Raw genomic sequence first — 22,852 nt, forward strand, 5'->3', positions numbered from 1 at the left:
GAGCAGACCGCCAGGTCTTTCTCCCGCAAAGCTGCTGGGTGGGTTCAAAGCGCCAGTCTTCCAGTTAGCAGCCTAGCATTTAACCATTGTGCCACCAAGGCTTATTCTTAGAAGAAACACCTAAATTCTTTAAACAGCCAGTGACTGTCTAAAAACAAATCAACAACAAAAAAAGCTTTTCTGACAACTGGTTTACGAACGTGTGTTCAGGTAGTCAGGTAGTACAATCTCTAGCAGACTAATGCAAAGATACACTCTGGCAGTGACATTTTATGAGAAAAGATAATGGATAGAGAATCACTGTTAGACCAGACAGAAAAAGAAAAGAATGCATGGTTACAGGTTAGCAGGCTCCTGACTGATAGCTGGCGGGATGGATGACTGGGTTCCCAGAAAAAGCTTTATTCCATTAAAATTTATCTGAAAATTGCTTCAGCGGGTTTTTTTTTTTTTTTTTTTTTGGTGGTTGTTTTTCAGGAATGCTAATTTCTTCCCAGAAGGAGGCTGTAAATTATATCATATATACTAAAAAAAAAAAAAAAAAAAAAAAAAGTTCTGTCATAGGCCTGTTTGGGGACAATTTTCTCTTTTCCACGTCCCTATAAGTACTTATCTAGACCATTGCTGCCTAATAGAACTTTCTGCAATGATGGAAATGTTCTCTATCTTTGCTGTCCTATACAGTAGCCACTAGCCACAAGTGGCTACTGAGTACTGGCAATGTGGCTAGTACAAGTGAAGAACTGAATTTTTAATTTCATTTCATTCTGATTAATTTACATTTAAATTAAAAGGCCTGGGGCAGTGCAGGTCTAGGCCCTACCTTAGCTCCCAGTCTTTTCTCACCCCAGCCTCTCCTTCTCTTGGCATTCCAGCCACTTGGGCCCTCTTTGTGTTTTCGTTTTTTTTTTTTTTAATAATATTTTATTGTGTTTTCAGTGAAGGTTTACACAGTAGTTTAGGCTCCCATTCAACAATTTCTTTATAAATTGTTGAGCATCATTGCTTACCTTCTTCATAATGCATGAACATTCTCATTATTTCCATCTGGTTGTTCTTTTTCCATTAATCTAGTTTCCCTGCCCCCTTACATTCTCATTTTTGTTTTAAAGTAATTGTTCAGTCTCACATAGTTCATTTTTTTTTTTTTTTAAAGGAACACAGTACTTACAGGTGATATTATTTTTCTGAGCTAGGCCCTCGTTTATTTCCTAAAACACATATGCTCACTCCTGCCACAAAGCCTTTGTACCCTTTGTACTTGTGACTCCTGCTTCTTAGCATGTTCTTCCCTGCCTGTTCTCCAACTCCTTCATCTGGTTAACTACTACTTTTCCTTTTGCTATCTAAAATTATCTTGTCCACTTATTTGTTCACTTGTTAAGGCTAACATTTTGTCTCTCCACCACCACCACCACCACCACCACCCCTCCCCAAAATCAGCCACCAGGTAGAATATAAGCTCCACTTAAGCAAGGACGCTGCCCGCCTTGTTCATCACTATTATTTCTAACAGCTAGAACTGTCAATACACAGTAGACATTCAGCTAATATCTAATGAATGAATGCTCTCACAATTTTAACTGTCAGCCCCTCAGAGACCCCCAACTTCTATCTACACAGATCCATTCCTGCTGCTACAATTTAATCCCACATTTCCAACTGCCCCATGAGCATTTATGCTTAAATGCCCCATTCACTACACATTAACTGGTGTTATCTCCACTCTGCTGCCAAATTAACCTTCAGAAAGCTTGTGTCACACAATTTCAAACAAACATTCAAAGACATCCAAGAGAAAGGTCAATTTTAATAAGGAAACACTGAACACACTACACATACTGCAAAATTCTTAGGTTCTTTGTATATCAATACAAAAAGAAAGCAAACAGAAACATTTCTGCAAAGACATAAAATGAGAACCTACCACAAGTTCAAAGATGTCCATGAAGACAGAATGTCCCTTGGGTGTCTTCTCATTCAGACTGGCAGGAGACCAGATCCAATAGAAGTAAGTGCCATCTGAAGAAAGGTGCACAGTGCTCATAGTGCTGCCGACAGGGAGGTGATTGGTTGGCATTGGCACCATCTGACACACCTGGACGTGAATTGGAGGAAAACTTCATTAGTGTAACAATGAAATTCTGATTAAGGCCCTCGGCCCATCAGCAATGGTATTAAATCCCAAAATGAGAATTCACTACACTTCCCTGTTAAAATAAAATTGATATTCATCTCTAAGAACAGTATGTGAAAATTACATAACAAGGATATAAAAGTTCATAGAATGGGCAATAAAATAATATGAATAGCCATGAAATAGATAAAATGATTCTTGAGATTAACTCGTTATATTTTAATAGAAAAAATATTTACTTAACACTTTGAATCTCCTATGCATGTGTGTTTTATCTAACATTTATTAAAAACACAAAGTTTTAGAGAAATAATACTTCCTGAAATTTCCTTAGTAAATAAAATTTAAGATCATTAATTATATTTAAGAGATAGGAACTATATCTTATTCATCTTTATATCCCTAGCACCTAATTCAGACCTAACTCGAAATTGTTTAAGAAATATGGAAACCTTAACCTCACTGAACATGTATCCTTATTTCTTAAAATGGAGTAAAACGTAGAAGTTTGCCTGCAAAAAAAAAGAAAGAAAGAAATATAACCAAAAAAAAAGCCATTTGCTGTTGAGTCAATTCTGACTCAGAGTGACCCTAGAGGACAGAGTAGAACTGCACCATAGAGTGTCCAAGGAGTGCCTGGTGGATTTGAACTGCTGTCCTTTTGGTTAGCAGCCGTAGCACTTAACCACTATGCCGCCACGGTTTCCAGAAAGAAATATGGAAAGAAGTTAAAAAGAGAGGGCAGAAGGAAGGCAAGAGGGAAAGAAGAAAACAGGGAGAAGGAGGAGGAGAAAGAAGTCTGAAAAAAATTAAGGCATACGAAATATCCTAACTCGGCACATGAAGGCTCATTGAAATTCACCAAGTACATCGGGGTTGGGGGTGGGGGGGACAAACACCAATTCCCTGTATTTAACGTGGAGACACATGTTTCTAATACTAAACACCCTTCATTTTCAGCATAATGAGTTCGTTTTGCACCATTTCACATTAAATGTGTGGTTACATACTAATTTTTTACTGCCAGAGATCAGCACTTAAAATAAGGGAAAATGAGAATGGAGAAAACAGCTGACTAGGTTTTTAAAAAAAAATCCAGGAGTAGGAGAAGAGCTGCAAAACCCGGAATAAAAATAATTAGAGAAGGTCAGATGCCTTCAGGGAAGAGTAAGAACTCTCTTCAGTTACTCCAACTCTTTTGATGAGTCACAAATTTTCCTAAGGCTGCTTTTGACCCCTCGACTCATTCCAGACGAACTTCTGCCCAGACTTGTTTTGCTGTGATCACACTTTGAACTTGCAGTGCCAGGAAATCTACAAAGTTGACAGCTAATTGGTTGGCCTAAGCTACCCCAAATTGCTTCCAACGCACACATCTAGTTAGTGACCTACAGTACTGCTTTCTTGGACGGACAACATGAATTTTTTTGTAACAACATAGAGGAAACTAATGTAAACCTATTGTTTCAAATGTAAATCATGTTCTGAAATTTGACATCTGTTGAACTTCTAGGCTTATAACTTCTATTTCAAAACAATATGAGACACTTCTCATCTGTTTGCTTTAGCAACAAGAGATGAAGTCAATTGGGCATCGATTCTTTAATTCCTTCATTTCACTCATTCAGTAATCATTGAACACCTAATATGTGCTCTGGAGATACGATGATGAACAACAGTCAGTGTCTGTTCTCCAGGCAAGGCAGAGTTGAGTGATGGACAAAAAGAGACGAAACGACCCATTTACTTCCTGGATATGAGTACTCTCAGGGCTCTTACTACTCCAAGCATTCAGTTCAACTTCGGTTGAAAGGCATAAAGTTGTAATTTAAAGAACTCCAACTCTGGAGCTAAGAACCATGGGCTCAAGTCCTGGTACTGTGGTTATTGGTTGTGTGGGCCTGGGCAAGTTACCTAACCTCTCTGAGTTGCATTCATCTATTCAACACTGAACACTTACGGAGTGCTTCCAACGTGCCTAGCCTCAGCTGCCTTACCTGTAAGATGAGCCTATCACAGTTACACCTCACAGGTAGGGAGAGGAAGTGTATGTAAATTGCCTAGGCCAGGGCCTGGCACAGGGAGAGACGCTGATAATGTTAAAAAAAAAAAATTTTTTTTTTTTTTTTTACTGTCAATGTTATTATTATCCATTAGATATTCTGTGACAGGGATATAAAGATGAGTAAGACAGAATCTAGTCCTAGAAGGTCTATCGGATCTGGTTGGGGAGCCAGACACGAGAGCAGGTAATTTCAGTATAATGTAGCAAGTGCTGTAAAACAGAGCACTAAAGATGAGCTGTTAATCCCTAATACACAATTATTTTATTCTGAATTCATTTCAAAGCTCCCTTTCCCACTGAAAGGCTGCTTAGAACAAATTGAATAGGGAAACGACGCCATCCCAAAAGAGATCCAGTAAAAAAGAAAAAAAAAGCTAGTATTTATAATTTATACCATCTTTGACTCGCTATAGGTTTTTTTTTTTTTAAATAAAAAAATAATAATTGTTGGCCTTAGTAACTCTTAGAGAGCATATTAATGGAGGGGGAGGGGAACTGAAGACACTAGTGAGAAAACACAATACTAAAACTATGAAAGTTAGAAGGATGCCACTCTGGTGGGAAAAATATATCAATTGTATTATTATTGCTTCTGATAGTGTGAGAGACTTCCCTTACGCATACCAAATATGAAAGACAATGCCTTCGTTTTCTGTTTACCTGCAGAGTATTCTGGTCGATGACCTGGAAAAGGGAGTGAGGCTTATTATCAAATGACACAGGCCTGTGGAGAAGGCTCCCGCTGCCAAAAGCAACCCATCCTGGCTCCAGCTCCTCGTTCCGGCAGTACACAAATCCTCTGTGGTAAAGAAGGGGACACAGGCTGAGTTAAACCCCTTTCTCTGCAACCGGCACAGGCAATATTTTCTACCTCATCTGGAAAAATGACCAAAGGATGCAAAACATCCGAAGGAGAATGGGCGTATTACGTTAACTTTCGGGCTGACAAACTAGGGCAAATATTAAGTTTCCACCACTAATTAGAGAGGAGGAAAGGCCTAATGAAATATATACCAGGATCTCAAACTGTGGTTTCTTTTGGCAGCAATTCATAGATCTTATATCACAATTGAAAATCATTGCTAATCCAATGTCAAATCCAAGTACAAAAAGGTTGAATTGGAAAATCTTCCATTTATCAATATGGAGAAGTCACTGATATTGTTATAGGAATTCTGATCATAAAGCAATTCCTGGCTAGAAACAATGACTGTAGCATTACCAAATGCTGTCAGAGTCAAGACAAAGCTAAAATGCATTAAGAGAACATGAGGAAGAGGGAAGATGACAATAAGAGAAAAAGAACGGATTTGTGCGACTTAATTCAGATTTATTAGCTACTAATCTACAGGGAGTCAGCACGCGCTCCCAGGCGTTTTCTTCACAGAGATTAACATAAAGAGGAAAACACTCCAGCCAAATCATTCAGCAAGTTCCACGCAACTGACCTGAGAGTACCGTGTAATCCAGACCCCAATTTGCTCACTCCTCTTCCAACTGAGTTAGTCGTATACAGGTAAAGGCCGTCTGCTGTGAGACAGCGTCCCAGGTCAGCGTCTGAAAGCGGTTTTCACAGGTCAATTATACACATGCTTTTTCTAAGAAGTTGCAAGCACGCTTTTTCTAATGAAAAAGGCTTTAGAAGGTTGAGTGAAAGATAATCTCCCACTTCTAAAATAAGAGCTTCAATGTGACTTCCAGGCAAGATGGCTCGTAAGCCCCCAAATCAAACATTCAAAATGCATGTGGGATCAAGGACCAGGATCAAGCACAGAGGTTAAGAAATAGTTACTAGTGGGACAACAAGGTTCAGCCTGTTTTTTTTTCTTTCTTTCTTCTTTTGAAAAGAAAAATACTGAGTCCATTTTAAGCAACCCTCATTCTAATCGGAAAGGATGAAGAGCATGGTACTTTTATCAGTGATGGCGAAGCAGGGAAGGCTTGAGCTTTCAACTGCGTTGGCAACTTATCAGGTGACCTTGGGCCTCTCTGAGCTTCAGTTTCTTCATCTGTAAGTTGAGTACAGTAATATATGCTTCAAGGATTACTGTGATGGTTAGGTGAGATAATACAGGCAATACACCTGATGCAGTTTGGTACAAAGGTCAGTGCTCCATGAATGGTAAATGACATTATGCTGATATACTGATGATACACATTGAGCTAAAATCTGCTTCTGTGGAGTTTCCATACAGACATCCTAGTTTTAGTTTCTGGAGCAACGTAACACAAAAGAATAATACCACTTCTATTTTAAAATAGCAATTACTTCTCCCCTTAGCTAAGTCTTCCCCAAGTGAAACAGTGTCTCTCTATATGATAGTAAATGGTTTGCTAACTATAAAGAATTTGCCTTAAAGACAGCTTACACGTAAAACTATGAGTGTTAATTTTTATTAACATTCCACTCACAATGTTTAGTGGTGTTAGTCACCTGAAGCACGTCGCATTTGTTAGAGGAAATCGAATGTCACATCACTCAATACGAGTATATTGTTATCTTGGAGCCCTGGTGGCACAGTGGTTAAGAGCCTGGTTGCTAACCAAAAGGCTGGCAGTTCAAATCTACCAGCTGCTCCTTGGAAACCCTATGGGGCAGTTTTACTCTGTCCTATAGGGTTGCTATGATTTAGAATTGACTTAATAGCAACGAGGTCTTCTTTTTTTTATCTGGTATGCATTATCTTAAAAATTCAGTTTACTGATCTGAGAAAACTGGGACCTGTAAATACTGGTTCTGAAAAAAAAAAAAACTAAAGTAGGTAATAATTTTTTAAATATTAATTTCATACCTTAAACATTTTATTTTACTTTAACCTAAATTCATAAATATACATTTATTCACCAATCTTTAGAGGAAACCCAAGACCTTTTGAGTTTGGGTCTGGCCAAGGGTGGCAGTGAAGGGGCTAGATTAAACAGACTAGCCAAGAGTATTCTCTCAACTTCTATATATGTTGAATGCTTCCATATTAAAAGTTAAATAAGTTAAATAAGATTATCTTTAAAACTTTCACTTAAAGCACAATAAAATTATATATATAAAAAAGATTATCTTTAAATTGTTATAAGAAAAGCATCCTCTGCCAAGAAGTAAAACCAAAGATACAGAAGAGTGAAAAACAAACAAATCAGCTAAGCATCATCGTCTTCAGTGAGAAACTTCCCAGAGAGGCACTAAGCACAATAAAGACGGAGAATAAAAAAGTTTTTGAATTTGCATGAAGATATAAATTTGAGCCTGTAAAGTCTGAGTACTTCTTGGGGACCACAGACTTTTGCTTCTCCTGATAACTCTGGTAGCGTCCTGAAGATAATAAATCACCTCCACAAAGTCCTGCCTATTCTTCTCACCAGCTTCACGTGACTGTCTAGAAGAAATGGCAAACTGCGAAAATACACAGGTCCCGGGATGAGAGGTGCAAGGGCAGCATGTTGCTTAGACTGAGCTCCATGCCCTTACAGCTGCGAAGGAAGGTCACTCCCATCAAGGGTGGGAAACAATAAGGGTGGTCAGGACAGAAAAGGCTATCGATGACACACCTAATTAACATCAGTTTTCTTAGCGACTCATCTTTGTTGAGTCTTTCTTAAAACATTAGACTTTTTTAATGGAGGCAATTTCCTGGTTTTTTTTTTTTTTTTTTTTTTTTTTTGCATTCCTATTTCATCAGTTATGCAATAACAAGTACCAATGACAATAACAAACAGGTTTTGGAGCAAGGCAGACTCTTGGTAAGCCTGCAGCTCTGCTGGTGGGAGTAGAAGTGCACAGAGGTGTCAAGCGGAGCCTCCTGGCCCGGTAAGTCTGGCGTGCCCTGGCATTGGTATGTATGTTTTCACCGAGCAACTGCAGAGGCCTGATTCACCTGCCAGGTCAGTAAAGTGGAGGTCAATTAAGAGAGTCTCTGCCATGTTCACTGAGAAGTACAGTCACGCACCACACGACGTCTGTTCGGGCAACAACCAACCACATATATGTTCGTGGTCTCACAAGGTTATAACAGATTTCGGAAATTCCGACCGGAGAACGGGACGTAGTGGATTTAAGCATGTCGCACTGGAAATCACGATGATCTTCAAAAACTAAGAAAAAATTCTCCAAGCCATTAAAGGATTGGTTCCACTGAAAGCCACCAGGCTAACGAAGAGGGACCTATATCAAAAAGGGGAAATTTCTAACGACGTGGGTTGAGAACCAAACACAAAAGCAAATCCCTCTCAGCACGCTGACGATCCCGGCTAAGGCACAAAGCTTGTCTGAGATGCTTAAAGAAAAAGCAGGACCAGACTACGATATCGACTTTAGTGCTAGGCTCTGGGTGGTTCAAGTGCTTCAATGGTTTTCGAGCATAACGTCAAAGTGAGTGGTCAGTCTTTGCGTCCTGACGCAAAGGCAGCAGAAAAACTTGTTGAAAGCTTAGATAAACTCACTGTAAAGGGAGGGTATTTGCCCCAGCAACCTTTTAATATGGACAAAACCTCCGTATTCTGGAAGCGAGTGCCTAAAAGAACCTTCATCCGTAATACGGTGTTCCCACGATGTCCAAATCACATAACACCCTATTTCACAGAACATACTGTGGACACTAAGTGACACGTGTCTGTATAATAAAGTGGCCTGAAGTACTGTGAAACTGTGTAAAAACATTTCAATCTGGTCTGCTGTGTTTAAGAGATACGAAAGAATTTGTGTTCTCTTGAATCTTCTCATTTTTTTGCTTTCAGGACTGAAGGGCTCATAAATACATGCAATAAATTACTAAAAGAAACTGTATCAAGCAGCCAGACCTGATACTTTTATCAGCAGACAAAAACTTTCAACTTAAGGCTCCCGCACCCAAATGCAAACGCCCAGAAACCAATTTAAGTAATTCATGCCTCCTTGGCAGGGGTGTATGGATGATACCTTTCTTTCGATAGTAAAACCTATCCATTTCCTTACCTCACAGACTATCAACTTTTATACTTTTCCTGATAACACAACAATGAACACACTGTACAGGAATCATGAGCTTTTAATTAAAAGGAACACACAGAGTCCTGTCTAAATTCTTTGCCACAAGGATCTAAAACCATGATTTTTACATCTTAATTGAAATCCCAGGACAAAAAAAACCCTTACATTACCTTTATTTTCAGAACTGGAGCCAGTGTTGCTATCCGGCGCTGGTAACATATCTTCATACCCCCATGATACTATGTGTTTGCCCCCAAGCAAACAGGAAGGTGATCCAGGTCCTCCTTCCAAAAGCAGCAGCCTATAAGGGGAGGAGGAGAGTCACAAAGCCTCTGAGACTGTCTATTTTGGCAAGAAAATAAAATTCTACCTACCACCTCAAAGAGTAGAAAACTCAGATAGTTCTACATAAATTATACATCTGTAAAGATATTCACAATATATTTTAAATGAAAAAAAGGAGACTACAAAACTATTTGTAGAAATGTTATGATAATTATAATTCTGTGTAAAAATTTTTTAGAGTCGCAATTATATATAACATAAAGATGATACATATGTATGTTATATATAACTACATATTTACATATATATTAAGAGTTATAATTATATTAGAACACATATATAATGTGCGTGTGTGATATGAATGGATTAGGAAGCACATACACCAAAACACTAGGAATCTCTGGTGGTGAGATTATGGACGATTTTCACTTTCTTCTTTACGCCTCAGTATATTACGATTCTGAATTTTATAACCAGCTTTCAACTCATTACAAGTTATTGCATTTTTAAAAAACAAAAATAAAAAAGAATGAAAAATACCATGTTCTAGGAACACTTTCCAAAAAGGAAGTATGATACAAACATAAACTTTGTACTTATAATATACTTATTACAACATATTGTTGCTAGGAGCCATCAAGTCGGTTCCAACTCAGCCACCCTGTGTACAAGAGAATGAAACATTGCCAGGTCCTATTATGTTATCTGCTAAAACATATTTATTAAAAATACAAACTGGACTTTTTATCATTATATCTTCCCCGTTAAGTGATCTGAATTTATTAGCAATCTACTTATTAAAAGAGCCTTCAGGCACAGATCTGGCATGTTGGGGAGAAGGTTAGGAGTCCCAAGGGACAACTTACCTATATAGTACATCAGCTACAGGCAGGGACCCTAGATCACTCTGTTTCTGTAACAGATGCACTGTGTGAACAAAAGTTTTCAATGATCCCCTAAAAACGAAAGGAGGGAACAGAAAATTGTCAACACTGACTGTCAAATGGTTTAGGTTATTAATGTTAGTTTTATTAACTACATGGGAACACTCTAAAATTTGTCTATGTGCTTCTCCCAATCAGAAGATGCATCGTACAAAATATACTTGATTGTCACCTACAACCACTGGCTCATACAAAAAGCTACTATGTGAGTGGCACCCTGCCAATTAGGATGTTCTCCATGCTCTGTAAGGCTAAACCATTTTCCCTTAATACATAAGTTGAAAACATAAGCCTCAGGCACAAAGAACATGTGACTATTAAGTTTGGATGCTGTTATCATTATCAAGACACCCTCTAGTCTAGAAGAGAGGTTTCACAAAGTGAGGTTATGTTTAAAATCTAACTGTATTTCTAGGCTTGATTTTTTTTTTTAACTATGCTTGTTAAGTTGATCGATTTCACGTAACATCTGACTCTACTCCATCACATGAAATATGACAAAAAGGAGTACATTTAAACAGCTCATGCTTTGTTCCAAGAGGTTCTCCTGCATCCTACTGCTGTGAGCACATGACTGTGATACCTGCAGGACTTACCACTACACACATATCCTTTTGTTTCCCAAGGATCGAGGCTCTAGGAAGTCTGTAATATGGTCAGCAGGATCTAAAAGAAGGTGTTTTTAAGATGCACAAGACTTACCTGGCCAGATCCCAAGCATAAATCACCACAAGAACACTTCCTGAACTAAATGATCGCCTGTATCAGATGGACTGATTCGGACTGCTGCCTTATTATCTCGGCCAAGGCTTTAATCACTAGGTATCATATGCCTAAACCCCAAAAGAAATGGAATACCTAGCACTGGACCGAGTAAGCCTAAAGTCCTCCTCCTAACTGCCCCTTTCGCTCTCTCTTGTGTTCAAAGAAGAAAAACCAAAGAGCTATATAAGGCAGGGAGGCAGCAGATAGGGTATAAAAGTACAAGCTGGGAGTCGGGACACATGGGCTCTGAAACCTAGCTCTGCCACTCACCAGCTACACAAGCTCAGTCTGTCATCTAACTCCTGTGGATTTCTGCTTCTTCATCTGTCCAACAGGGATACCTCCCCGGGGCACAGCTGGGTTAAAATAAAGGGAGTAAGAGCACACTGGGAAGTATAAAACCATTAGCCAACTAACCCAAAAAAAACTCAGTGCCGTCGAGTCGATTCCGACTCATAGCGACCCTATAGGACAGGGTAGAACTGCCCCATAGAGTTTCCAAGGAGCGTTATTACCTGACAGAGTAAATCAGGTTTTAAGATTTACTCCTAAGGCCTTACCTGATCTGGGTCCTGCTGACTTCCTCTCCTCCCTCCTTCTCTGGTCACTCACCACATTCCTGCTGCCCTGCCTGCTCTGCTATTCCTCAGCTACCCCCAGTGAAAAAGGAACACCAGAACATTGCCACTTGCTGCTCCCTTTGCCTCAAAATGTCTGTCTCTGGTTTTTCTGTATGGCTGACTCTTTCTTGACATCCAGGGCTCAGTTCAAACATCACTTTACAGTAAGGCCTTCCCTGTTATCTCTAGCTAATGCTGTCGTTCTCCACCACCACCCCCACCCCCACCTCTACTCAATCATTGTCCAACAAAAGTTCCTGGTTTGTTTGCTTCATAGTGCTTATCTCTCTCCAAGATTATCTTATGCATGTATTTGTTGCTTGTTGTCTGCCTCTCTTGCTCTTACGTAAACTCTGCAATTTCAGGGACCATCTGCCTTGCTCACTGCTGTATCCCTACTGCCTACAAGAACCCACATGGTTAAGTGAGCAATAATTATTTGCAGAATTAATTACTCGGGTCCATTCAAGGGTAAGCTCCATAAGAGTAAAGATCATGACATGAATCAGTATATCCCTAACACCAAGGAAGGTTCCTGGCACATTAGAGATGCTCAATAACTACTGGTTGGCTGAATGAATGAACATCTTCATAATAATTTGTGGGAAAAGTTGTTTTGTCTTTGAAAGCATCAACCCCAAGGTTCAATAATTTGACCCTAATAACTTCACTAAAAGGGCTCATCTAACATTGAAAAGTATGTGACTTCTGAAGTAAATTAAGTCTAAAACAAGGTGATAATATTCACAATAGACTAGAACTATCTTAAAAAAAAAAAAAAAACAAGAAGAAGAAAAAAAAAATTCATTTCAACACTTCTGAATAGAATTTGGAATCTCAAGCGCATGAAGCAATTCAATAACTATCTGTGGTACACACTTAATTTGGACACATAATAAAAAAGTGAGTTTTATGGTCCAATGTTCAATAACTTTAAATGTTTGAAACTACAGAGTTGATGATTATTCCTAACAACCTAAATCTGTCTGAAAATCGACCCATTTGTCATGGATTGAATTGTGTCCTCCAAAAAATATGTGTCAACTTGGCTGGGTCATGACTCCCAGTATTATATGATGGCCTACCATTTTGTCATCTGATGTGATTTCCTTATGTGTTGTAAATCCTATCACTATGATGTAATGAGATGGATTAGTGGCAGTTATATTGATAAGATCTACAAGATTGGATAGTGTCTTAAGCCAAACTCTTTTGAGATATAAAAGAGACGAGAGAGCAGAGAGGCATGGGACCTCCTACCACCAAGAAAACAGTGCAGGGAGCTGAGTATATCCTTTGGACCTGAGGTTCCTGCACTGAGATGCTCCTAGACCAAGAGAAGACTGGTAACAAGGACCTTCCTCCAGAGCGGACAGAGAGAGACAGACTTCCCCTGGAGCCAGCACCCTGAATTTGGACTTCTAGCCTACTGGAGTGTGAGAGAATAAAATTCTCTTTGTTGAAGCCATCCACTTGTGGCATTTCTGTTACAGCAGCACTAGATGACTAAGACACCATCTAAAACTTTCTCAAAAGGGGATGTTTGCACTGGTAACAAATCTTTTTAGAGCTCAAGATTGTCTTTTGCATATGTAAAAAAAAAAAACCAAATTACTTATAAAGCATTTACAGGGAAACCTATTTCAGTACCACTCAATAACATATCCAGAATTAAGCTCATGTCAGGATTTCCACAATCAACCACAGTCTTCAGGGATTTAAAGCTAGGCTATGACAATTTGCTCAGGGCAAAGAACCTGACAGTAAATACTGGTGCCATTTCGCCTTAAAAATACCTTGAGATTCAACCATTTGAAGGTCACCTTTGAAGCCATAAAGAGAAAAACAGAGGAAGAAGTCCTATAACTAAAAACTTCATAATCCTCCAAGAAGAATTTTCTCACATACACTTTGCTCAAAAAAGGAAGATCCATAGAAAAAAATCGAGGGATGAGAGACAGACTAGTGACCATGGTCAGATCATGATCTTAATTGGTCTCTACACCATGGTCCTAACTGGTCTCTAGAACATGGCCCTAAGTGGTCTCTAGACAACTAGCTTAGAGGAAAGTTCTCATGAATACATGCCGGTGATCACACAGGTTACTGGCAGGAGACTATATACATACTTGCCTGGAAAAGCCACTCCAAGCACATTTCTTATTGACAGTAGATCAATCACATCAACTTGCACATGAAGGACAGCACACTATTAAATCTTGAATATACATAGAGAAATCTTTGATTTGAATTGATGGAGGCAAGCATCAGGGTCCAGAAATTAGTGGCAAAGTCAGTGTGAATGAGGCCAGGCGAGTAATAAACCATTCACTTGCTGATATGCTCCTTATAGAGAAGCACGAAAAAAATTAAAAACTCTCTAAACTTTCTGACTGTCCTTATAGGAGAAATACATCCTTGATAACTACCTCATCTAAAACACCAATCATCTAAAGGGTGAGTAGATAATGGCAAGGGTTGATTTCCCATTTTAAGCTGTTATTGTGGCACAGCAGAAAGAGAAATCTTGAACTTGGGTTCCAGCTCAGCCATTGGTGCCAAGTTTTGGTGAAAGCATCTTAGGCACTGTCCAGTACTGTGGCCTTCAATATTGAAAACAAAGAAGGACTGGGGAACGTTAAGACTTCCATCAAATATGTCTGCCAAGCCAGGCAGCAGCAGGCTCAAAGCAACCAAGCTGCACATTCAATTGTCCTTACCTGGCACATGCCAAAGCCACCAGGGCGGCAGCAGCATTTTCTTTTTGCTTATGCGGGATGTATCGGCCTGTGTCAGAAGTCTCCTCCAGCCAAGAGCACAGCAAAGTTTCAATTCCATTGAGACAGTCAGCAGGCTCCTTGGTCAAGCTCAAGGGCTGGCAGTCGCGAAGGCAGTTCAATAGCACCTCAGCAGTTATATTACAGAGAGAGGGGTCTGTTCTACTCTGGGACTGAATAAGAGGGAAGACCAGCAGGAGCCCCATCCGCGAGGTGAAGGGAGCTTGCTCAGGCTGCTGCAACAAGCCCTGGCGTTTGAGCAGAGCCAGAGTTTCTTCGTCACCTGAACTTTCCCTTTCATGCTGCTCTTCCAAGGCCAGCTGGCGCTGGGCATTCCACAGTCCTCGCAAGGCATTCAGGCGGTATTCAAGCAAGCGGGCATAGGCATTGCTCTGATTCCCACAAACAGAGCGCAAGCGTTCTGCTAATTCCGTTGGGTTCTTGGTCTCAAAAGTTAAAATCTAAGGGAAGAAACAGCAGAGAAGTTGTTGGCATTTAAAAGGCATGTGTTGCTTTCACCAAAGTCATCTGTAGAAGAAAACAAGTGCAAAGGTATCTAAAAATAGTCTGTACCAAAAATCATTTTAATTGCAACCAAATATGAAACCATGTACTGCAAAGCCATTTATTTATTGATGAAGAATTTCCCCCTCTGGCATTTCAGCTAATGCACCTATTAAAATTGGCATTAGACCTAATTGAGAGAATTCAAATCATAAAAGAATATAATTAAGCATAAAAGTCAGAAATTAACGCAAGTAATTTATTTTTTAAAAAAGGAAGTAGAAGGAAGAATGAAGAAAACTAAAGACATAAGGGAAAGGTTAGTCCAAAGGACCAGTGGACCACATCTACCACAGCCTCCACCAGACTGAGTCCAGTACAACTAGATGGTGCCCGGCTACCACCACTGACTGCTCTGACAGGGATCACAATAGAGGGTCCCAGACAGAGCTGGAGAAAAATGTAGAACAAAATTCTAACTCAAAAAGAAAGACCAGACTTGCTGGCCTGACAGAGACTGGAGAAACCCTGAGAGTATGGCCCCCAGACACCCTTTCAGCTCAGTAACAAGGCTACTCCTGAGGTTCACCCTTCAGCCAAAGATTGAACAGTCTCATGGAACAAAACAAGACTAAAGGGGCGCACCAGCCCTGAGGCAGGGACTGGAAGGTAGGAGGGAACAGGACAGCTGGTAATAGGGAACCCAGGGTTGAGAAGGGAGAGTGTTGACATGGCGTGGGGTTGTTAACCAACGTCATACAACAATGTGTGTACTGTTTGATGAGACACTAGTTTGTTCTGTAAACCTTCATCTAAAGTTCAATTAAAAAAAAAAATGAAGTAGAATCTTTATTAAAGACTGTTATAAATGTGAGTATCTTAACTCCTATTTATTAGGTGGACTGTCAGTGAAAACAGAACACAGTTTATCTCTGTTCTTCAGAGCCTAATACACCTATTAATAAACGGTCCATTATTTTCTGCTCTTTGATTTTGAAGAATTCTCCATTCTTACGACTTTGAATCCATCATTCAGTTTGTGACATGGTATTTATCCAGTTCATATTTCTAGAGGAATCACCACTATTTTCTTGCCAAAATATATAATTACCAGAAAGCCTCACCTAGATGTTCAGTAGCTGGAGGATAATAAAACCATTAAATCCTCCACCAACTAAGAAAGAATCGGCTCTCAAGATGAAGAATCAAACCAAATTCATGACGCAAAGACTTTATGTGCATAAATGTCACTAGGTGAGAATGAACAGACTATTATAACCAGCGACTAAAGGAGGGCAAACTGGGAGCAAGTTCATTAAAATGGATTATTAGACACAAGTGGTGTCTAGACCCAAGAGTCAGGGTGGGAAGAAGCTTGGAGTAAAAGCAAAGCAAATTCTGTCAACTCTTTGGCACTGACATTCAGAAAGGTCACAGTTCACTTTATTTCTTTTACTCCAAAAACAGACTTTCTTCTATTTCAAATTTTTCCTTTAAAACTCTGTTAGCCCAATAAAATAACAAGGACTTCCAGAAGCAATGTGAACACTCTAAGTGCCTTGCTTAGCTATATATACAAGCCAATGAACTTATTTTTTAAATGTTTGCAGTTTAGAAAATGAAAAATACCAATTCAAGAAATTCGCTACATATATATCTCATTGAACTGATTTTTTTTAAGAGTTCATAGTTTTTAAAAGAATAATCAATTCAAAATTCAGTACCAACCTATCAGATCAGAAATGATTACAAATGTCATAAAATTTCAACCAGCCACTTATTGTTACTGTTGTTAGGTAACATTGAGTCGGTTGCAACTCATAGTGACCCTATACACAACAGAATGAAACACTTAGTGATATAAAAAAATGAACTGTTGACACACAATAACTTCAATGAATCTCAACAGCATCTTGTTGAGTGAAATAAGCCTATCTCAAAGGTTACATTCTGTATGATTCCATTTATGTGACTTCCTGGAAAAAAATAATATTATAGTAATGGAGACCGAGTCAATGGTTGCTATGGTAGGGATGATACGGATCACAGTTCTTTGAGGTGAAGGAACTGTTCTGGAAACCCTCATGGCGTAGTGGTTAAGTGCTGTGGCTACGAACCAAAAGGTCAGCTGTTCGAATCCACCAGGCGCTCCTTGGAAACTCTATGGGGCAGTTCTACTGTGTCCTCTAGGGTTGCTATGAGTCGGAATCGACTCGATGGCAGTGGGTTTTTTTTTTTTTTTGGAACCGTTCTGTATCCTAATTGTAGTGGTAGTTACATGAATCTATACATGTGTTAAAGTTCATAGAACTAGACACCCCCAAAAAGTTCAATTTTACTGTATGATAATCTTAAAAATAAAAGAAAAAAAAATCAGATCACAGTTGTATTCAAATAGTTATCACTGGGTAAAGCTTTATTCAGAATCATATTATTAAGAATAAGAAATAGGGACACTTTTATAAAAAAATAATTTTTATTGTGCTTTAAGTGAAAGTTTACAAATCAAGTCAGTCTCTCACATATAAACTTACATGCACCTTACTACATACTCCCATATACTCTCCCCTAATGAATAGGACCGCTCCCTCCTTCCAGTCTCTCCTTTTGTGACCATTTTGCTAGCTTCTAACCCCCTCTACCCTCCCATGTCTCCTCCAGACAGGAGATGCCAACATAGTCTCAAGTGTCCACATGGTGCAAGTAGCTCACTCCTCAACAGCAACTCTCTCCAACCCACTGTCCAGTCCAATCCACGTCTGACGAGCTGGCTTTGGGAATGGTTTGAAACAGCGACATTTTTAATTGACCACAACTACCACAGCCTCTACCGGACTGAGTCCAGCACTACTAGATGGTGCCCAGCTACTACCGCTCCTGCTCTGACAGGGATCACAATAGAGGGTTCTAGGCAGAGCTGGAGAAAAATGTAGAACAAAATTCTAACTCAAAAAAAAAAAAAAAAAAAAGACCAGACTTACTGGTCTGACAGAGACTGAAGAAACCCCGAGACTATGGCCCCTGGACACCCTTATTATATAGCTCAGTAATGAAGTCATTCCTGAGGCTCACCCTTCAGCCAAAAGTGGTGGTGGTGGTTGTGTGCCATCGATTCTGTTCCAACTCATGGCAACGCTCTAGACAAGTCCATAAAACAAAACGAGACTAAAGGGGCACAGCAGCCCAGTGGTAAGGACGGGAAGGCAGGCGGACAGGAACTGGCAAGGGGGAACCCAAGGTCGAACAGGGGAAAGCTGTCATGTCATGAGGTTGGCAGCCAATGTCACAAAACAATATGTGTATTAATTGTTTAATGAGAAACTAATTTGCTCTGTAAGCCTTAATCTAAAGTACAATAAAAAAAGGGACATTTTTACCTAGTTTTACTACGACAAGCAAATAATGGTTAATAAAATGTCCCTCATCATCAAGTCATAAAGAACTGCATTTCTGTAGCCTTTTGTCTGGATTTGCCAAACACAAATTACGCTTTTGATTATATTTAAGACAGCACCAGATAAAATAACGCAAGTTCCTTTAAGAAGGATCACACGTCATCTGTCTTGAAACTGTAATCGTACCCAAGGTAGCTACACTGTCCTTTTTTCAGGAGCCACCCCACCCCCCCAAAAAAAATTAGTAACCAGCCTCCACCATTACTACCAATGACCAAAGATTACTGAGATATTTTCAATGACGTGAAAAATCACAAAATTTTAAAATTGATCACCCTCCCAGGAATTTTTGAGGCACTTGAAATTCCTTTTCCAAAATTGGCTTTTGTATTCGTCCACCCAGTACAACTCTTTCATATACAAGACATGTGTTCCACATACATTTTTACCTCTAGGACACTGATCGTCTACTTATGCTATAGGAAACAGCCACTAAAAAATTCAGTGTGGGCTTTTGTTACACTCAAGAGTTGAAGAACAACTCTGTAACATTGAACCCAGCTATTTATTTGTATTATCAATCTCGAACACAAGTGCTTCTGAAATACGGTATTTCATAGTTCCTAAAATTATGTATATCACAGAATCTGTAGCTAACTCCAAATATTAAGAGGAGCTGAGAATAACTGTATAATTTTTTCTAACAATTCTATTTTTTACAAGCACTTCACAGTTATATTTAGCATTCCACTTAAAAGACAAATATTCTGAAAGAATTCGAGTTATAATTAACCAAATAGTACATAATAAACACACTTAAGTGACTGTTATCTTTATTGATTTAGCAATACCTAAAGCGCACTATGCTTTCAGAAATCCATTAGGCTACTCAGCATTTTACCCACTTTCGATGGCCCTTTATGAAAACTAAGATCTGTTCGCTATGCTGCTGTTTTTTGAATTCTAAAGTTGCAAGGTCATGGCCTAAAGTCACTTTATAAAGACATTATACCTTTGGGTTTTAGTAAGTCAGCTATGGAGGATCTATTCTGGTACTTATGAATATTAAATGATTTGTCTCAGATCCTCTTATGAAACCTCTGTTCTCAGTAACTGCTCTTGACCAAAAAGATAAAACACCAAAATGTCATTAGAAAACTAATATTTTTCTCATTAAAAAAGGGGATAGCTATTTAAGGAAAAAGGAAGATCCCTGTCATCCGTAATCAGAAGAATCAGTCACAGTACTTTGGTGAAAATTCTGACATTCCCTCAATTAAAGGAGGGACACTTTAAAATAACGCGCAACCTTAATGTAAAAAAAAAAAAATTTTTTTTAATCATACTTGACAAATGTGTTTTTAAGCTAACACAACAACAATCATCCTGAACAATCTAATAAAAAGTAGGCAAAATATTCTTTGCTGGGCAAATCTGGCTTTGAATAAGACTCCAATATTTAATATAAGAATAGTTAAAGAGAAAAAAATAAATAGTTATAGATGATCATATCACATTAGCCAATTTATTTCCATTTCCCATCTGGGGAAAAAAAGAACATACACCAGCCAGCCATGCTGTGAAATGTGAAATGTGACCTGCGAGCACGCATTTCAAGCAAATGGGGTAGTGAGAATGAGCATATAACAGGCATTTGAAGTGGCAGAGAATATAATACGGTGAGACCTGTGAGAGCTGGAACTCAGTGGGACTGCCTTGTTTTTCCGGGTTTCACAAGTTTTCCGCCTTTTACGGGTGCAGTCTTACTACTTTTCTATTGCTCACTAATAGTAGGAAATAGTTGAGTTTTCCTTCTCTGACAAGTTTCCACCTCTCACAGGTTCCAGCTTTCCCCAGTTTTACTATACATACATAATACATATAAAGACAATAATTAGCCTGATAACTAGCAGGGAAGTCAAGACCCAAGAATTCATGAACTACTGTGATTTCCTAAACATTAATATCAATTTCCACCTACTTTGCTGTTCAGAAGAGCACAGGTAATATCCTCTAAGAGGGTCAAATAAGCTAAAATCACCTTACATTACAGCCTATTCTGAAATAGATACAAAGTAACCTCGTTATCTAAGAATTTATCCTCAAGACACATTCTAAAAACAAGGGAAAAAACTACATGCCCAAGGATGTTCACTGTAGTATTATTTATTATACCAGGAAGAGTGGAAGCATGTAACTTAATGCAATATCATACAGTAACTAAAAAGAATAATTAAAACCACACAACATAGAAAAGCAGTAGAAAAACTGTATTTTCCCCATGGTTACCAAAAACCAAATCAAAGCAAACCATTGCTGTCAGGTCAATTCTAACTCACAGTGATGCTATATTAAAGCAAAAAAAAAAAAAACCAAACCCAGTGCTGTCGAGTTGATTCCGATTCATATCAACCCTACAGGACAGAGTAGAACTGCCCCATAGAGTTTCCAAGGAGCGCCTGGTGGATTTGAACTGCAGACCCTTTGGTTAACAGCCATAGCACTTAACCACTACGCCACCAGGGTTTCCAATGACGCTATATTAGGACTACGTAAAACACACTTGTTCATTTTTGAAAAATCGTAAGTATTACATTTGTGGTGAAAAAACATGTTTTTTTCCCTCTATTTAAAAAAAGAAGCGAGTGATGACAAGTTAAACTGCAGTTATAACTAGAGCTTTTATTATTCACGAGCAAACACAACCTTTAATCAGCAGTCAAACAGTGACACAACTGATACATTTAAATATGGGGGGACGTAGCTGACAAAGAATAATCACAAGCATCATAGGAAACGCTTTCCATAAACGCACTTCACTTGTCCTGTCTGTTGTACTTCAGCAGCGGTTTATCTCAAATAATGCAGGGTTGGTTATGTTCCTGGTTAGAAAAGAAGATGGTCGCAAAACTGGGAAGACCATCAGATCCATCAAGAGTTATCTATGAACAATAAAGCCTTTCACTCTCTGAAAATAAATCATGTTTAAAACTCAGGATCACTCAAGCTCCAAATAAAAAACAAACAAGCTCCAAATAGATGCATTATATTACTATAATCCCTAGTATGGGAGGTACATTAACGGATTCAATTCATTATAGGAATCCGTCAAAATAAAAGAAATTTACACTTGGATTATTTCAACGCAGATTAACTGGCCAGATTTGCAACCCCACCACAAAATGTTTAAGTAAAGGCAGTATACTGTAACCCTCTCGAAGAGGATTTTTTGAACCATTCTACAGATTTTCCTACTATTTTTCACATTATGAAGTTGGCAATCATGGCTAAATTGAACTGCATGTGGCAGTTCAAAGAAGGTTAGAAAGACTTTATGCAAACCAAGAAAGCCAACTGCGAATGAAAGGACGGAATTCTACCTCTAATAGTTGAGCCTAAATCAAGAGCGAATGACTTAAGAATTAAATTAGACTCTGAAACTACACGATCTTATCCAGTCTTGGAAATAAGTGGCCATTCAAACTCCCTTTCAGCAACTTCTATTTTAACAAGGGTCTTTAACTGATAATCACGATATTAAATTTCACACTTTAATTTATGAGTTTTAGTCCCTAGATTGGTGCCAAAACTAGGAATGAGCCCTGACTTGGTAGATGATTTAACTTTGACTCAGCCCTGTAATATTTCCTCTAGCGCATGCTGATTTTCCCAGATCTTGGCACAACTGCTGTTTGGGGCAGGATTGTTCAAATCGGGAGGACGCCCAAGCATTAAAAAAAAAGCTAATCAAGTTCTTTTTGCGTGGAAGTCCTATCTTGTCCTAGCCCCTGCCTACTCACTACTATTGTTGCATGAATATTCATCCTCTCAGCCGAAAATTTTATCTATCATTCAAAGCTAAGCTCTGCACCAACACCACCTACTTTGAGAAACTCAGTCTCTCTTTCTCTCCCTCCTCTAATCTTCTTTCTCTCTTCTCTTTTCCAGAATAGCTTCTCTGTGTTTCCACAGTACCCTGTACATACCTCTATCAGAGGGTCAGCTATGGTCTATAAGGAAAAATGCTTCAGCTGTTTCAATAGGCACACATTAATAATTAATTTTTAATAAATTATATCCATAAAGGAAATGCGGCAGTTTGCAGAGTGGCTCCTGAAAGTTGATCCAAGGCATCAAATCCACATCTAAAAATTTCTCCGTGTTCCAAAATTATTTTTTCACCAATATAAAATCTTGACAGAACTAATACAGATCATCTTCCTATACTTAGGAATAAACGGAATAAAACTTGGAGAAAGATGTAGAAACGAACTCCTCGAATGGCTTGAACACTATCATAAATTTTATTATTAGGAGAATTTAAAGAAAAAAAATCTCCAAAAATAATACCTTCATTTTGTAGTTGCTGGAATTACACATTTAATGGAAAGCCTACCAGA

General features: G+C 38.8%; 1 protein-coding gene across 6 annotated transcripts in view; it reads right to left on the reverse strand.

The window, feature by feature from the left end:
* HECTD4 (HECT domain E3 ubiquitin protein ligase 4) overlaps positions 1-22,852 on the reverse strand; it is a 188,624-nt gene that overhangs the window by 117,467 nt on the left and 48,305 nt on the right. For all 6 annotated transcript variants that reach the window (XM_010599885.3, XM_023539324.2, XM_023539325.2 and 3 more), the window contains exons 2-7: positions 14,497-15,014; positions 10,314-10,403; positions 9,333-9,463; positions 5,651-5,759; positions 4,863-5,001; positions 1,928-2,098 (exon numbers count right to left, since the gene is read on the reverse strand). In XM_010599885.3, the coding sequence (XP_010598187.2) occupies positions 1,928-2,098; positions 4,863-5,001; positions 5,651-5,759; positions 9,333-9,463; positions 10,314-10,403; positions 14,497-15,014 (1,158 nt within the window). The remainder of the gene's footprint in view (positions 1-1,927; positions 2,099-4,862; positions 5,002-5,650; positions 5,760-9,332; positions 9,464-10,313; positions 10,404-14,496; positions 15,015-22,852) is intronic.

The sequence above is a fragment of the Loxodonta africana genome, chromosome 19 (assembly GCF_030014295.1).
Source record: "Loxodonta africana isolate mLoxAfr1 chromosome 19, mLoxAfr1.hap2, whole genome shotgun sequence".
Lineage (NCBI taxonomy): Eukaryota > Metazoa > Chordata > Mammalia > Proboscidea > Elephantidae > Loxodonta > Loxodonta africana.